Raw genomic sequence first — 19,287 nt, forward strand, 5'->3', positions numbered from 1 at the left:
TTGTTGCTTTTGGACTTCAGAGCCAGGCCACAGCAGGTGGGGAACCTTCGCTTCCTCCATCACTGGAGCAAGCAAGCCTCCTGCTCACTTCAGCTGCATGGTTGCCGGCCGCCATCTTGGTTGGGTTAATTTGCATATCACGCTCATTCGCCAATGGGAGGTGTAGCAAAGGTACAGTTAATTACCATGTTTGTCTATTATTAGATAGGATTGGATATATATATACATCTACTAGTAATTACATAGCTACTAGAAATAAAAATTAGTAATACAGGGATATGCTTATGAAATAACATTAAATATAAAAAACATAATACAAAATTATGTATTTCTATATAACTGTGTGAAAAATACCTGAACATGTGAAAAGAACTTAAATGTTAACATGTGAAATGAATATGGTTTGTTTAGTTAACTTTGTTCAAAAGTCTTAAAAATTATCTTTCATTGTTTTACTTAAAAAATCAGAATATCAGGCATGAAATACATGATCTGATGAAAATATATAAGGGAAAGCAAGGGAGTCTGGTGTGAATTTATTGGTTAGCAGTTACTGTTGACTTACAAGGTAAAGTCATAGGACTTTAGACTTGGAAATGTCCTCTAAGGCAAGCTGATTGAGCTTCGCGTTTCTCATTCCTTAAATGAGAGTCAGAGAAATAAGTGATTTCCCCCTCTTAGGCTCCCATTAGTTGGTGAAAAAGCTGAGACTAGAATTCAATCAATATGTAACATCCAATCTAATTCTATTATACATTCCAATTCTTTAGCATTCTTTGTTTCTCACAAAGTAATCTGAGCATAACCTTCCAAATTTATTTCCTACTTCTTTTCAACACACTAAACAGGAATGTTTTTTCTCACTTCCACATTATCCTAGCCTCTATGTTTTCTTGGTCATAGTTCCTGTCTGCAGACATCACTAACCCCACACACACTCGTACTATGCTCCATTGCCCATTCATCTACTAGAAGTAATTAGAATACTTTTTCAAAATACATCCTTAGTAAAAGACAGCGTGAATTTTAGTTTAAACTATTCTACTTGATTATTATACAACTACTTAGTTACTTCTCTGGATCTCTGTTTCATATGCTAATGAGAAAAAGTATTTTTCTCTCAAACAGGAGAATTCATTGACATATGGAAAGTATTTTCTGATAGTCCTTGGCATACTGTGGCAAAGAATGAGCAATGTGACAATATAACACAGGCAAGAGTGTCACATCTTCTTTAAATGAAAAAATTAAATACCCTACAGTATGTGGAGTGGTTGTAGGCTTCCACAATATACCTGTCACCTCTTATGGTGTTGAATCACAATTTAACCAGAAGAAACGAAATTCTTCCTGGTTTGTGAAATTCCCTGTCTATTTCTGATTCTGTTCCACAGTCATACTATTGGTTCAAGTTGATTCCTTCAAACTTGTCTAACAAGTTAGGTATTAATCACATGGGATTTCCTCCTTTGACTTCAGCTCCTTCATGGATCACACATAATACATGACAGTCATTCATTTGAGTGAAAGCCTCAGAGCAGCAGGAAAAAAGGACCTCTTCATTATTCAGCATTAAAATGTATAGGTAAGTACGTTTCTGACTCTGTAGTTTTAGAAGTTTTACTGTATCTGAGAGCATGTGAAAAACATACAGAAGCTTAAAATTTTGGGTTGTGTCTAGCAAGCTTCTAGTTACTTCTTTGGAAACTTCATTAACACTCTTAGATATTTTAAGATAATATGCTTGATATTGTTTAAATAAGATTCTTGGCTGCTTGACTACATTTTTTTATGAAATGAAAAAAAATCTAAAGAGATGGCTTGGCATTATGACAGCATATCTTTAAATAAGGAAGTGTTTTTGTTTTCTCATGTTCAATTTTTCAAAAAGTGATGGGTGTGAACATTAAACGAAATCAGTAAAAAAAAAAAATTCAGTTGTTTAAAATTTTTTTTAGGATTCTGTATTTTTACTCCTGTTGCAGTGTCATTACTAGCTATTAAATATGCAATGAATCCTGAAGTTTTCTTTAAGAAAGTAAAGACATTATTTGTCTACTTTTTATATACTTATGGCATCATTATTTTCAGGTAAATTCTTGTTGAAACTTAAGAAGAAAATAGTATTTATCTAGTTTTGTTTTCAGTTAATAAATATTTCCTTTTACACACTTTCACATAAAAAACAAGTTGTAGCCTAATCTAGTCAAACAGTACAGTCTCAAAATGATTATATAATTTGATGTTTTTGGTGTGGGCATCTATGAGATTACAAAGTGTTCCTTTTGTTTTTCCATGACAAAGAAAAATATGATACAGATGTGATTTTAAAAGGGGGATAAATCTAAGCATGAATAGTGTGTTGGCTATGTTAAGTGTAGTTGAGCTTATTTTAAATGTCCCAAATGTTAGAAAACTCAACCACAATAACAATTATTTTAATAATTAAATATATGTGCAGGGGATTATGAAGTATATTAGTAAACTACCAGTCATAGAAGCAGTCATGGGGACATAAAATACAGAATAGGGAATATAGTCAATAATATTGTAATAACTATATATCGTGCTAAGTGGGTACTAGACTTATAGTGGTGATCACTTCATAAGGTATGGAAATGTCTAATCATAATGTTGTATACCTGAAACTAATATAATATTATATGTCAACTATAATTGAAAATAAATTTTAAAAAATAAATTAAAAATATATGTACAATAGTATGCATTTAAATATATACATAAAAGAGTGAAAATTGGTAGCAGCCTAAGTTTCCACCAATAAACAATAATTAATAATTACCAGTAACATAAAGAAAATAATATCAATTATTTTCTCTTCATGCAGTGGAAATAAAGAATTCATTAAAATAAATCAAAATATATAAAGTAATTTATATACTGGTTTTTATCAGAATAAAATAGAGTTATCATACCAAATTGATGAAATTTTGAAAATAACTTATGGATCCTTATTTATCAATTTGAAGACCTGTGACTGGGAAATAATTCTTTCTGGCAACATGAATAAAGAGCAGAATTTTCGGTGGGCAGGGGAGAGCATATTCAAATGGCTGAGGGTGTTAAAAAAAATAAACGTATTTTTGTTCTGAAAATCTTACTTCTAAGTCAGTACATCTGCATGAGTTTAATATTGCAAGGAATGAATTAAAACTAAAATTTTCTTCTCTGCTGAAATATTCCAGATAGCATAAAGAAACGCAATTTTTAAAAATATCCCAAATTCCCACTATTTCACAATTCCTCCATATGCTCTGAGGGAGCAGGGTATTCAAATAGGGTAAGAGCAGTGAAATGAAAACTAATTAATATTTTAAAATCATTTTAAAGTAGTTTTAGGTAAATTTCCAAGTAATTCTGAGATCTCTTTGGTTGCGAATGGGCTCTCTTGGATGGTTTGATTACTTTTATGTATAAATTAAACTGTCACACCCTTCCAGGTTGCCCTCTCCTAAAGGTCGCAGAGATCGTGTGTTTCTTTTTTTCCCATCTGTTCTTCCCTTCTCTGAAAAAGAAAACCTTATTACAGGGCCCAGGAACTTGGGCAGCTGTGTTATCATGATAGACTCATCATTCCTTTTAATCATCATTTCTTTCAAATCCTTGGATAGTCCAGATGTCTTAGGCCCATTAAGAGAGTGTCTATATCCACTGAATTACAATAAAAGTGTGAGATGATGTTTGGACAATAAGATGAAAATTTGGGGTAAATGGGCATATCTCAGCTTAGGAACAGAGAAGTCTTAGCAAGACTCCTCCCATCATAACACATCTTATTTCCATTTCCTTCCCTTTGTTTGTGCTCATAATACAATTAACTGACTACACAGACATGCCAAAGACAGTCAGTCAGGTGCCCTGCCTCCTAACAGTCCAAGGCAACACGAGGCAAGGGGGGAGATGGTTATCTGTCAAAAGTGCATTTCAAACTCAATTCTAGTTTATAATTGTCTATTTTAACTTTAAAAAACCATGCTCAGCATTGTAAATAATTAGGCAAAGGATATATAACTTAATAAAAGCTAGGCAAGTGTATTTAAGTAGTGCATATAAAGTATAAGTTTTTGCCCACAAAATCCTCAAGGCCACATACTAAAACCGTTGCTGAATTTGGCCAGAATGTTTTACTAATGGTGGTGATAAAAAATATATATATATATTATTTTTGGTTAACAAATGTTTTGCTAATAAGGGAGTGGTGATGGAGTTATATAATACATAGGATGGTCAGCTGCAATCAGTCACTTAGGATAATACATTTTCCAGCAAATTCTCTCATGCTCACTATCAATTTGTCCTCCAGGATGCACTCTCGAGCTATTTTCTCAGAGATTTGTTACTTACCTTACTCTTATACCACTCTAACTCCCGAGATGACTATGGTTGACACCCCTAAAATAAAACATGAGGACAAGAATCAATATCTACTGTTTTAAGGAAACGACGATATCTAATCCAATTCCTTAAAAGGTGTTACTCAAACTTGGAGGATCTATTTCTTTTGAGTAAAAAAAACAAACAAACAAACAAACAAACAAAAAACCCTTGCCATTATTTAAGTTTTACAAAGTATTCTTTAAGTCTAAATTTAGCGTGTGTTCATAATATGTAAAATAAAAGCAACATCCCAAACCTAAAACCATTGAATGAGTAACTAAGATGACTCAATATTGATGGCTGCTGACTGATCAGGGCGATTGAAGCCTGGGTGGTTGTGACAACTTCTTAAGAGAATTTTGTTGTATTGATTGACTCTTCCTTCTAGGAATGCTTTTTCTATGACACATGATGCTCTCTGATAGCATTTTACTCACAGTAAGACTTCTTTCAAACTTGGAGTCAATCCTTTCAAGCCCTGCCACTACTTTTTCAACTAAGTTTATGTAATATTCTAAATCCTTTGTTGTCATTTCAATAATCTTTTTAGCATCTTCACCAGAATTAGTTCCATCTCAAGAAACTACTTTCTCCACTCATACATAAGAAGTAACTCCTCATTCATTAAAGTTTTATCATGAGATTACAGCAATTCAGGCACATCTTCAGACTTTGCTCCCAATTCTAGTTCTCTTGCTATTTCCACCACATCTGTAGTTACTTCTTTCCTAAAGCCCTGAACCCCTCAAAGTCATCCATGTGAGTTGGAATCGACTTCTTCCAAAAGTCTAGAGAAGTGATTTTACCTCATGTCAAACAGCTTTTCTGATCACCTCAACAATTTTAACCCCAGTATGCATTCTGCTTCCCACGATAAGATATATATCTGCATTTATTTTTTCTGAGCTCTAAGGAATACATTCTACTGTGTAAAAAAAAATCAGTATCAGAGATCTTGAAACTCTACTCATTTTTCTATGACACGAAATCATCCTGGACAGATGATACTGAGAACCACAACTCTTTCCTCCGCTTCTGTAGACGATCTGGGCAAAAAGCCAGTAGGATTAAATTCAGAAGAGGTTGAGTAAAGATGTTGTTTTAAAAAAACATATTGATGCAACTAAATATTACTCAAGAGTACCTAAAACAACTAACCTTGGGTTTGGTCTATGATTCATTAAAAGCCACTTTTTTCCTGTAAGAACAGTATCCTTTACTAGATATAGTTAAATAGAACTAACTATGGTGAATACATATGGGATTCTGAATCTAGTCTTCATTTCTCTAGCTGTATTGAGAATAGTTCCAGGAAATTTCTGGATTGTCTATCATGCCATGCCTGTTAGCTTATCCCATCCCGTCTGTGAGGAAATAGTTTTCTTTTTTTAGATCCTTGACTAATAGATTTTTACTTCTTTAAATTGTGCATTTAATTATGTTTTTCTTTCTTCTACCCCATCATGCATAATACCTCCTTTCCTGTCTCCCTGCTCTCCTACCTAAGTAAACAATGTTTAAAAACTATTAATATCTTTCTATACAAATTAAGCAGGATTGTTTCCTTGACAGTGGTTAGAATCTTTTTCACATTTGAGTCCTTATGTCACAGTCAAATCAAATATTGGAAGATGAACACATTTGGACAAAAAAAAATAATAATAATGCTGCCTGTGCTTCTCTGGAGTGTGATATACCAAATTTCCCACCTCAGTGGGACACACTTTGTAGAGCCAATGAATGAAATATCCTGACACTCGCCCGTTGGCCGGTTAGCTCAGTTGGTTAGAAATATCCTGACACTTGCAGTTTAGTACTACAAATCAGGTCACATTGAGCTGGGAGAAAGGACCCCTAAATCTGTTACTCATTTATTTTCTGTAAAAAGCAAACATGTGTCTAGTTCTATCTTAGAGTCAGCATATTTTGACAAGGTGATAAGCTAAGGTTTTGATCTTATCGTAGACAAGGATTGTTTATGTACTTGGATTTTAGAAAACAGAGAAGTCAGAAGCCTTCAATAAAATCACTCTTTTGGCCCTGAGCACTGTGGTTCAGTTAGTAGGAGCCCCATCCCATGCACCGAAAGGTTGCCTGGGCACGTGGTCAGGGCACATGCCTAGGTTTTAGTTTGATCTCCAGTGGGGGCATACACAAAGTCAGTTGATCGATGTTACTCTCATACAGCAATGTCTCTCTCTCTCTCTCTCTCTCTCTCTCTCTCTCTCTCTCTCTCTCTCTCTCTCTTCCTCTCTCAAATCAGTAAAACATATCTTCAGATGAGGATTTAAAAAATTTAAAATCACTCTTTTCCATGGATCTGACCAAGATTATAAGCAATTCCAAATGCCTTACTTGAAACACTGCACTACCAAAAATTAAAAAATGCAAATGAATGAGAGGAATGTTATGTTAGAATTAGCTGCTCTAAATTGTGTAAGAAGTAAATCATTTTGCCCTAACCGGTTTGGCTCAGCGGATAGAGCGTCAGCCTGCAGACTCAAGGATCCCAGGTTTGATTCTGGTCAAGGGCATGTACCTTGGTTGCGGGCACATTCCCAGTGGGGAGTGTGCAGGAGGCAGCTGATCGAGGTTTCTCTCTCATCGATGTTTCTAACTCTCTATCCCTCTCCCTTTCTCTCTGTAAAAAAATCAATAAAATATATATTTTTTAAAAAGAAGTAAATCATTTCAAAACTCTGATGCTTTAACTATTATTTGTAACAAATGGCTTGCCATCAACAATAACACACCACTGTATTTCAATGCCTGAGAGAATTGTTTTCTAGAAAATGCCCTTGAAACTTGAACTGAACAGGTTATTGAGTCCTTTTCAGTTCTTGTGAGTTTAAGCCCACCCTCACAGACAATTCTTTGCAGAAAGCTTGATAATTTTGTTATTATAGTAACTAATAATCATTAAAAGATAAATTTAATTTTCTTCAGCAGCTGCACTGAGATATGATTACATACCAAAAAGTTCTCATGTTTAAGGGTATAATTAATTCAGTGCATTCTCACATATTTATAGAATTGTGCAACCATCACCGAAATACAAATTCAAAATATTTTCATCATTTCAATAGCTACAAAAACTAATTTCAAGCATTCATTTCCAAGAAGCATTCTGGCAATAAAATACCAAATATCATATTTAGATTGTCTTTCGTATGGCTTTGAAATTTGAAGAAAGTTACCAAAATAATATTGGTGTCTTTAATTAAGAGTAAAGGAAAATAAATGAAGGGGAAGAATAAAAAATGGCAAAGGAGAAAGAAAACCAAGTTTTAAAACTAAATCCAGGGAGGAAAAAGTGTTATTTAGAGGAAAATGGACAAGGAAGCAAATCTTCATCTAAATAGTTTCTTGCTTTGTTAGTTTACTCTGAGCTCAATGGTCCTGTCAATAGCTAACTTTTTAGAACTCAGAAGGAAACTAACACTGAACAGCAGTGACCTCTAGAGTACATGCTGGCCCTCCCTAACCTTAATCAGCAGGAGCTCAGTAACCTGTTACAGGACTTTCTCGGTTACAGGCATTGGTATTGAAACACTAGGTACACGTCTTTCAACAATGGTAGAGTCAACAAGGAATTGCTTTCATCACTTTGTGAATTTGGTGATTCCTAGAGAAATATACTTAAAATATCAGCATCATGAAGCTCCAAAATAAATATTTCCATCTTTCTGTTGTCTTCACATCACCTAGGCAGGCTGACCTTTGTAGAAGAGCCACCACCTACCATATTGACATTGTGCCCATTTGCACACTAACAAGGCTCTATAACCTCAATTATGGATGCAAGAACCCATCCTTTGGGCAAACTGTACAGTTCCAGCAAAGATAGCCTTCCTTCTAAAAGCAAGTATACTGTAAGTTTAGTAGTGCAGTAACCAGAATATAGCTCTAAGTCTTTAACTGACGCTTTGTCAGTCAGTAGTCTCCAGACATCTTCTTTTTTTTTTTAATATATTTTATTGATTTTTTACAGAGAGGAAGGGAGAGAGATAGAGAGAGTTAGAAACATTGATGAGAGAGAAACAGCGATCAGCTGCCTCCTGCACATCTCCTATTGGGGATGTGCCCGCAACCCAGGTACATGCCCTCGACCGGAATCGAACCTGGGACCTTTCAGTACACAGGCCGACGCTCTATCCACTGAGCCAAACCGATTTCGGCTCCAGACATCTTCTATTAACAATTACTCAAAGCTACTTCTACAGTGCAAATCTCCTAACTCCAGTTCTCTTTCCACATCCCCTTAAATGTCTTTTAATGAAAGAATTAAACACTGTGCTCAATTTAAAGTCAATTACCAAATCTTTTAAAAAATTTTTTTTACATTTCTCATGATATTATTTTTAATTTACTTTTATTTTATTTTTTCCATCACCGTGTAGCCCCTCTATGCCCTTTTCCAGCTCCACCCACCTTCTTCCCCTCCACAGTCTCAACACTGTTGTCCATATCTATGAGTTCTCCTTCTTTTTAACATTTTTTGCTCAGGTAAGCTCATATTCATTTCAAAAACATAACTGATATCAGAACAAAGGAAATCTCAAAAAGAAAAAATGATCACTTTTTAATTGCAAAAATTCAGCACCTGCCTTACTTTTTTGCAGAAGCATAAAGTGGACATTATTGACTATATTATAAAACTGGAAGTATTTTTCAATTTAGTAGGGTCCAACTAAATAAGATTTGATATATTATGATGAGGCTTATTCTATTTTTCTTCTTTAATAATTGTTTAATACACCTTTAAATACTAGAACCCAGTGAAATCTTTTAAAATCAGGTAATAATTGTTGTAAATCAACTTTAAGCATATTTAATGTTATAACAACAATAAAATGGAGAAAAATGCCCATGTATTTCCATATATAATAATGATTTCTTCAAGTTTATAACCAATTAGGCAAAGTATGAATGGAGCATCACTAGGGAAGGCATTTATTTTTCTCCCAGCAGTAAAGGCAGATTTGCCCTGTTGTGGCCACACCCTCTCATGAGGTTGACTCTAGGACTTAGACCTGTTCAAAAGAGCCTGAGTCCCAGCAAAGGACAAACTTAAGCAACTTATGAAACAATTGAGCCCACACTCCTAGCTTCATTGGCAGCAGGTTCTCATGAATCATCACCACTCCCAACTTAGGCATTACATATATACATATATACTTACATACATACATGCATACATATATACATACTAGTCATTTGTTCATATCAACTTACAAATTTTGTGAGAAGAATTTCAATCCTACATTGTCTTTTCCTACAAGTAGCAGGTTACCAAATTTCGACACATCATTACAGGACTGCTATACACAGTTGTATAGTTTGTGTAATATACAAAAATGGATAATTCAGGAGATGATTGGAAGCAGATATGTAGCCTAAGCTCTGTGCCAAATTTTCTGTCCCAGAGTAGAGCTGAATGCAGCCTGAGGAGCACCCTTTTATAATTGTCTCTGTCTGCCAGAGAAGTTGCCTTTTCCTAATTCTCACAAAAGCATTCTAGCATGGGTCCCTCACCACTTGCCTAGCCTCTATATCCTCAGGAAGGATAAAGTGATTTATATCATCAGGAAATATAAGCTTATTTATATGCTACCCAAGATAAAAAATAAACTGAAAGTAAACCATTGAATATTTTAAAATGTCATGTAGTGTATTCCAAAGGTACACACACATATAGTGTTGCATGCTTGTGATTCAAGGACAGGATTTTTTTTTGTCCAATTACAGTTGACATAAAATATTATATTAGTTTTAGGAGTACAACATAGTGATTAGACATTTATATAACTTACAAAGTGATCACACTGATAAGCCTAGTACCCATCTGACACCTTACATAGTTATTAAGATATTATTGACTATATTCCCTATGTCATCTATTACAAAGGATAGGATTGTTACCTTCCATATAAGCCCAGAGTTTTTAGAATGTATAATTTAATAAAACAAATAAGAAGTCTTAAACCTGTGGCACTGACTCTACCACCATCCAGTTGTACGATCCTAATGAATCCTGTGTCTCTTTCCTTGTACAGTGTACTCAAGCTTACCAAGTTGATAAACTAAGTCGATATCAACTAAGATGACATCAAGTTCATCAACAAAAAAATTTTAGAAATAAGTAAAAGTATTGGATTGACTCAGTGAGAAAATAGGTCATTTTCATCCATCTCAAGTTCAACCAGAAAAGCTACTCCACTTTCTTCTGTTTATTATTGACCTTCCAAATAAGATCTTATTTAAAGTGCTCCTCAACTTAAAAAAATTAAATCATTGAATTGGATCATCTCTACTGCCTCCCCAGTGGTAACCATCTAGAGTTAATGAAACTGACTAAAATAGAATTTGTCCCTTCACTTTGGAACCATTTTCATATTCTTCATAAGTCCAATGCTCCAATATATAATGTAAACACGCATATTAAAATGTATGTGTTTGAATATTCTATAATAAAAGGTTTGTACAAATATTTTTGAACTTTCCATCTCTTAGCATCAAGAGTAACGTAGTGTGATAGAAATTAGTAACAACGACATGATAATTAACAAAAAACCTCCTCCCATCAGATGTGGACATTTTTCCAGTTTGAGCTTGACAGACCTGGATTCACATTCCAGCTCTGTCACTTACTAGCTGAGTAGCTAAGCCTCTATTTCATCATCTATAAACCAGAGTTATTTACCAGGATTAAGTTAAATGATGTAGAAAAACTCAATCCAGTGCCAAATACATGGTAAGCACTAAATAGATTATTCTCCAATCTGTACTTTGTCAGTATTCAAAACAAGAATGGATAGCATACAATTGTATTTAAAGTCCCTCCAAACTACAGTACAATTATTTTTAAACTCATCTCCGCAGTCTCATCCATCAGTTTTACCATAAACAAAGCCCCATATGGACTCGTAATGGGTATTGCGCTAAGGACAGGACGTATCCATGCATCTCTACCTTCATGAGCTACAGCCTAGATGTGGGCCCAGGCCATACAATCATTGTTTACTACATGAAGGGATAAGGGCTATAATAGAGAAATTCATTGGGCATATGAGATCAGATAAGGAGCAGTGCGATCACAAGAAGGGAAAAGAAAGATGCTTAAATTATTTTAAGAATAAAATGGGAATTCGCCAGGTGTCTGACTGGAGATAACTGGGCAGATGAGTATGTCGCAGAAGATAAGACTCCAGAGGTGACTGTGATGGACTTTAAATGCCATGTGGAAGGTTTGGATGCCATCCTGAGGATCATGAAAAGCTATAGATAAATTTCAAATGAGGTAGGGGGAGGGGAGAGTGTTAAAACCTAAGATTTAATTTTTTTTTTTTAAAAGAATCTCTTGAAATATTTTAAAAGTTTGATTGGAAAGAAACAAAAATCTTAGATTCAATCTAGATCCCTTTTTCTACATCTCATAAGTGAATTATCAGCAAATCTTACATGGTTTAAATTTAAAATATATCCAGACTCTGACCACTTATGACTACCTCCAATGCAACCACCATTGTGTATACTTCCATTATCTCTCCCATCAATCACTGAATGATTTTCCAAATCATCTCCCACTCCATCCCTACCAGCCCACTATTCTTCTGCACCTCCCAGAGTGAGCCTATTAAAGAAATAGATCTGATGTCATTCCTTTGGTCAAAACCCTCAAAGACTGTCTTTTTCAGAATAAAGACCAAAGCCCTTACATACTAAGCCCTGAATGATCTCCCCTCACCTGCCGACACCCTACTCCTGCCTTTCTCACTTTATCTCCCTCTGATGTATCCTCACCCCTAACTTGCTCACTTCACTTCAACACAGAAGCATTGCTTTGTGAGTCAAAATTCAGACAGTGGCCCTAGCTGGTTTGGCTCAGTGCATAGGCCTGGGGACTGAAGGGTCCCAGGTTCTATTCTGGCGAAAAGGCACATGCCCTGGTTGCAGGCTCTATCCCCAGTAGTGGGCGTGCAGGAGGCAGCCGATCCATGATTCTCTCTCATCGTTGATGTTTCTCTCTCCCTCTCCCTTCCTCTCTGAAATCAATAAAAATATATTTTAAAAAATGTAGACAGTGTCTGGAACACATTTTCTCTAATAGTTTACAAAGTAAATATTGTCCACAATTGAGTTTGTGTTGTCATAAGCTTTAAAGCCAGCCACTTACAAAGGTTTAAGAACAAACCGCACTAAAAAAAGAGCAGACATTTCTTCAGCTATTTTCTATAGGGTGGAACAATCCATTCTTATGCAGTTAACTATGGCTTGCGAGATTAAGATAATTTGAGCTCCACGCCCTTTGTTTACTGAGTCATATGTCTCATGATGCTTTTCAGTCATTGAATTTAAGATGTTTTCTATGAACTGAAGCAAAGTCAGCTCTAATGTCATTCCCATGGGAGGCTCATCCAAGCTAAAGCATGTGCTGACTCCAGCCTTTATGTTTTTGTTTTCTGGGGTTTGGACCTCCAACTTAAACTTTGTTTTTCAGTACTTCTCTCTTCACATCCATAAATCTTGACATGTTCGCCTCTAGGAATAGTTAATCCCTGGTTGAGGAGGAGGCCGAATCCATTTGAAATTTATTTAGGTTTTTAGGTTTACCCTTGCCTCCAGTGCTGTCTCCTTTTGGCTCCCCTACTGCTGGGCAGCCACTAATATTCAGTGAACTCACAAATACCAAACACTATGTGCATCGGTGATCGCTTGTCATTGGCACGACAATCCCATAAAGTAACAGGAGTAAATAGGATCAAAAGTCAACAACTGTCAAAGTGCCAATTTTCTCCAAACTTGGAAATTACCACTAGTGGTTCCTAAACATTGGACTCTGGACCATTGGAAAGTGACCAGTGTCAGTGAGCATCAGTTTCACTAGTAGAGCAAAATGAACAAATAGGAACACTGGAGTAAAAAGACATCCTAAAACTAAAGTCTAATTATTCATCATATTTTTTTTTATCATTCTGAGACTATGTCCTTCCTACTTTTACATGTTTCAATGCCCTTCTACTAAATGATAATATTTGATCATGGTCAATTTTTTAAAATATATTTTTTATTGATTTCAAAGAGGAAGGGAGAGAGAGAGAGAGAGAGAGAGAGAGAGAGAGAGAGAGAGAGAGAGAAACATCCATGATGAGAATCATTGATTGGCTGCCTCCTGCATGCCCCCAAATGGGGATTGAACCTCAAACCCAGGCATGTGCCCTGACTTGGAATCAAACCATGACCTCCCGATTCATAAATTGATGCTCAACTGGGGAGCCACACTGGCCTGGCCAGAGGCATGGTCAATTTTTAATGTGTTTATTCAACAAAATTGAAAGTTGGCAATTCTATGTCCACCTCCAATAATCTGACATGTTACTAGTCCCAGGGCCATAACATATGATATGCAGGGGGTACATTGCAAAATGCCAGGAGGTACCCTTCCATAAGTCTGTGAGTTGGGCAGAGCCCAGAAACCACTAGGCAACCCTGCTGTGAAACCTATAAATGTCTGGGAATATCTGACCTCAGAGCATTCCCTTCACACGTAGACCAGAATGTTGGCAAAACAAATGGAAAAAAATGAAAGTCAGACTATATTCTGGTTAAATGTAAAATACTTTCAGCTCAGTAAAAATCTTAAAATTTGAAACATGGCCAGGTGTTAACACATACAGCAAATATTTATAAATATCATAAATATTTATGAATCACTTATGTATGCCAGGCACCCTACAGAATTGTTGGAAACATAGCATGAATACCATCTTTACTTTCAAGGTGCTCACAGCCTAGTGAATAACTGATTTAACTAGAAATATAACTAACATAACCTTACTGACCTTCAAAACAGCCTTATGAGGTTGGTATGATTATTCCTATTTTTCAGGTAAAGGAAGTCTCAGATAAATAACAATATGATCACCAATCAAACAAGGGATAGAACAGGAATTCACACTCAGCTCTTCTGATGACCTCCCCAGTATGAGTGTGTGTGCAGTGAGAGGAAGGCAGTGTAAAAGATAGTACCTGGGCTATATGCCTAATGCAATATCAGATACTATTGGATTACACTGCAGTTGACAGATTCTTGAGAAAAAGGAATAAATCACACAAATCCTCTGCTGGTGGTGCAATTCTAATTCATTTTGGGAGCTTGCTACTCTCCTGGACCTCAGCTCTCAGCCTCTGGCCACATGCCCATTTTTATAATAAGGATAATGTAACAGTGAAAAATGCTACTGTTCTGACTCCCTCCATCCTTGCCCCACTCAAAATGATCTCTTTCTATACAATTCTGAGGATGGTGCCCAGGTGAGGGAGATTACTATAGTAAGTGTCCCACATACGGTCCTGGAAGAAGTTATAGCAAAACAGAGAACAATTTGGTTTTTATTCTTGAGAATTTCATCAACTGGAAGAAGGGAAAACAACTGCAAACCATAGGTTAGATTTCCTTATTCTTCTAGCAACTACATGTCAACAACATGCTGAAAAATTTTTGAAAGAAAAAGCATTAAGGAGAATGTTGTCCAGGTCAGGTTTATTTCCAGGACTAAATTCCCATCAAGAATCACTTGGTTTTCAGCCCAGCCAGCCTGGCTCAATAGTTGAGCATCAACCTATGAACCGGGAGGTCACGGTTCAATTCCCAGTCAGGGCAAGTGACCGGCTTGCAGGCTTGATCCTCAGTGTGGGAAGTGCAGGAGGCAGCTAACTAATGGTTCTCTCTCATCAGATGTTTCTCTCTCTCTCTCCCTTCCTCTCTAAAATCAATTAAAAATATATATATAAAAAGAATCACTTGGTTTTCCATAAATAGAACCATGTGCAAACTAATAGGTTTAAGAAGACAGAATATGATCATGAGCACTAAAATAATAGCATCTCTGCGTGAAATAAGTAGCCTGTGATGTTTTTCTCTTGTTCAAAGGCCAGCTCGGGTGCCATCGACCTCAAGATTCCTGAATCCATATGTAGTGCTTTTTGTTGTTATCGCAGTGGTGTTAGTCCTGGCAGTGACGATAGGTCTGCTGATCCACTTTTTAGCTTTTGGTAAGTACCAGAAGATTAAAAAAGCCACTTTTCAGTCTAAATAACTAAATATACTTTCAGATTAAAAACTGAGCTTTCCTTGAAGTCTTACCATTTGCAACAAAATGGATGAACGTAGTGGGTATTATGCTAAGTGAAATAAATTTGATAAAGACAAATACCATATGATTTCACTTATATACTGAACCTAAAGAATGAAATAAATGAACAAACAAAACAGAAACAGACTCAAAGATACAGAGAACAAACTGATGGCTGCAAATTGGTAGTTACAAAATAGTCAAAGGGGATGTAAAGTTCAGCATCTTGAATACAGTCAACATATTGTAATAACTATGTGTGGTATCAGATAGGTACTTGAATTACCAGGAGGATCACTTTGTAAATTATATAATTGACTAACTATTATGCTGTACACCTGAAACTAATATTTTAAAAATTTTGGCCTTCTTGAATTGCCACTTTTAGTTCCTAAGATAAGATAATTATAATTTTTTGCTTATAATCTCCTAACTATGTATTTGTTTCTATATTTTCCCTCAATCTATATATTTTTCTCTTCTGTCTTGGCCTTTTTTTGTCTAATAAACATTATTACCCAGGCAAAAGTATTCTAGCCAAAGGAAAAAAAATTTCCTGGTACTTTTCTAATACTAGATTTTGCCTATTTTGACTTTTCATTAATACCATGATTCTCTTTTCATTTAATAACCTGATAAAACTAGAGGCCTAATGCACGAAATTTGTGCAAGGGCCTTGGTTTCAGCCCCCTCTCTCTGCTGCAGCGGCCAGGGCCTCTGCTGCCTCTGCCTAGGCCCACACCTGCTGCGACTTTGTCTGGAAGGAAGGATGTCCAGTCTAATTAGCATTTATGCTTTTATTATTATAAATTGTAAAAACAAAATGTTCTAAAGAACTTTAAGTTTCAAAAATAGATACAGAGGCAAAGAAGTATCGAATAGACTGTCAAACTACAGTGGGAAGGCAGGGGAGGGTTGGGGGGGTGAGAGATCAACCAAAGGACTTGTATGCATGCATATAAGAATAACCAATGGATGCGAGACACTGGGGAGTAGGGGTGAGGGCATGTGCTGGGGGGTAGGGGAGTCTGGGGGGGGTCAGTAGGGGGAAAAAGGAGACATGTATACTACTATTTGTAATACTTTAAACAAAATAAAATAATCTTAAGTGTCAATCCTAAAATTTGGATGTACCTAAGTATTTGTTAATTTATAATCTGTCTTCTGAAAACACAATCTTACTAGCTGGCCCCGATTGTCCTCACCACCGGCCAGACCGAGGGACCCCACCCATGCACGAATTCGTGCACCTGGCCTCTAGTTTTATTATAAATACATTTATATTAAGTTTAAAGTATTCTTTCATTTAATAGAAGCAAAATTTTTAAATTATGTAATATAGCCTTCCATAGTTCTGAATAAACTAAAGATTACAGTACTCAGTAATGTGCTTTTTCTTTGTTTTACAGATAAAAAATCTTACTTTTACTCTAGCAGCTTTGAAATCCCCAATGTTAAATATAACGATAAGTTAAATTCACCAGCTACACAAGAGTATAGAAATTTGAGTGGAAGAATTGAATCTGCGGTAAGTTAATATTATCTCTGTTCTTTATTCCATCATAAAAAATATGATAATAAACCTATTATTTTGTAATACATTTGCAATTGCTAGGTGCTCTTCATATTTTTCTCTCTTCAAAGGTAAAAGATGTGTTTCTGCTTTTTCTAAGTTAATCTGCTAGTATACTAATTCTTATCCACATTTCTTAAGTCATGAGTGAAAAGTGTTAGAAGGGGCAGGATTATTAAAACACAGATTTCTGGGCCCTAGAGTTTCTGATTCAGTACATCTGGAGTGGGCCCAACAATTTGCATTTCTAACAAGTTCTCAGGTGATGCTTATGCTAGTGATCCAAGGACCATACTTTGGGAACCACTGAGTAAATCCACAATAAAAGCTATCACGGCTGGGGGACTGAATCATCCACTTGTCTAACACATTTTTCCCATGGATGGAAACCTCATCGGGGGCAAAAGTATGAGATAACTGCTTGGTGAGCATGGAATTAGAGCAAGGGACATTAGGTCTATTATTTCAATGTTTAAAAAGATCAGAATAAATATCAGAATTAGAATGATTTGGGAAAAGAATCTATATCAGGAGGTAGATGTAGGATTAACATTGAGAACATCAGTTTATTGTCAGGAACGGGAACCTCCTGTTCCTACAATAAACATTAAACATTAATCCTGCCAAACATTGTGAACATATAAAAATGGATAGTGCCCTAGCCGGTTTGGCTCAGTGAGTAGAGCGTCAGCCTGCGGACTGAAGGGTCCCGGGTTCGATTATGGCCAAGGGCACATGCCTGAGTTGCAGGCTCAATCTCCAGTGTGGGGCATGCCAGGAGGCAGCCAATCAATGATTCTCTCTCATCATTGATGTTTCTCTCTCTCCCTCTCCCTTCCTCTCTGAAATCAATAAAAATATATCTACACTAATAAAAGAGAAAAATGGTAATTGGTGTACGACGATACCCTTTTCATTGGCTAATCAGGGCTATATGCAAATTAACTGCCAACTAAGATTGGCAGTTAACTGCCAACAAGATGGCAGTTAATTTGCATATGTAGGCACAATGCAGGGAGGCGAAAGGGAAAGCAGGAAGAAGCCCCCTGCCACTGACAGTGATCGGAAACCCAGGGGGGAGCTAAGAGCTGGGGGGCAGGGCAAAGGTAGCCCTGGGGCTTCCTTTGCCCTGCCCCCCAGCCACGATCGGAGAATCAGGTGCCTTTTCCACCCTGGCCAGTGATAGCAGGAAGTAGGGGTGGAGCCAGCGATGGGAACTGGGCACGGTTGAAGCTGGCAGTCCCAGGAGCTAGGGGACCCTTGCCTGGGCCTAAAGCGAAGCCCATGATCGCGGGGCCACTGCAGCTGCGGGTCCCCGCTGCCCGGACCGGACGCCTAGGCCAGAGGGGTTAGGCCTGGGCAGGGGTGGAGCCTGCAACCGCAGGGAGCTGGGGGTCCCCTGCCCAGGCCTGACACCTCTGCCAGAGGCCTCAGGCCTGGTCAAGGGGCCGATCCGGTGATTGGTGATCAGAGGGTGATGAGGGTCAACTCCTCTGGCCGAGGCATCAGGCCTGGGTGGGGGCCAGAGCCAGTGATGGGGGGGAAATGAGGGTCCCCTGCCCAGGCCTGACGCCTCTGGCCCAGGCGTCAGGCTGGGCAAGGGGCTGATCCTGCGATTGGAAGGTGATGGGGGTCAACGCCTGAGGGCTCCCAGTATGTGAGAGGGGGCAGGCTGGGCTGAGGGACACTCCCCCCCACACACCCAGTGCATGAATTTCGTGCACCGGGCCCCTAGTTTAAGAAATAAAAAATAAATAAAAAATGGATAGTGGGCCCTGCCCTTGTGAAGCTAAGTCTAACATGAAAGGTTAAACAAATCTAAAAATACTTATGATACAAGATATATACTGTAGTGGGTACGTGACATGAGAGCATGACAAACATGAGTTTGTGGTGAAAGGATAAGTTACATTCAGTCACAGAGATCAGAGGTGGCTTCTTATAAAGATGACCTCTCAGGTTGTCTGTAAAGAAGAGTAAGTCGTACAACAGTCAAAATATAAGCCAACGAACAGAGGGGAGAAGGTTCTAGCTAACAACTTTGGACTTTATTTTCTAGGCAAAAAGTCTTCAGTAGGAGGTAGCAGGATGGGAACAGGATCCAACAGATTTTTGTTCAGAAATGTAAAAATTAGGTTATGAAGAGAAGAGCCTGTATACTAAGACTATTTAGAAGGCCAT

The 19,287-nt window shown here is 37.1% G+C and overlaps 1 protein-coding gene across 1 annotated transcript in view; it reads left to right on the plus strand.

Moving 5' to 3' along the window:
* The first annotated feature begins 1,467 nt into the window (after positions 1–1,467).
* The window catches only part of TMPRSS11D (transmembrane serine protease 11D), a 50,881-nt gene continuing 33,061 nt past the window's right edge, over positions 1,468–19,287 (plus strand). Inside the window, exons 1-3 of the mRNA XM_059682316.1 lie at positions 1,468–1,585; positions 15,332–15,453; positions 16,943–17,061. Coding sequence (XP_059538299.1) covers positions 1,578–1,585; positions 15,332–15,453; positions 16,943–17,061 — 249 coding nt within the window. The 5' untranslated portion in view covers positions 1,468–1,577. The remainder of the gene's footprint in view (positions 1,586–15,331; positions 15,454–16,942; positions 17,062–19,287) is intronic.

This window comes from Myotis daubentonii, chromosome 1, assembly GCF_963259705.1.
Source record: "Myotis daubentonii chromosome 1, mMyoDau2.1, whole genome shotgun sequence".
Lineage (NCBI taxonomy): Eukaryota > Metazoa > Chordata > Mammalia > Chiroptera > Vespertilionidae > Myotis > Myotis daubentonii.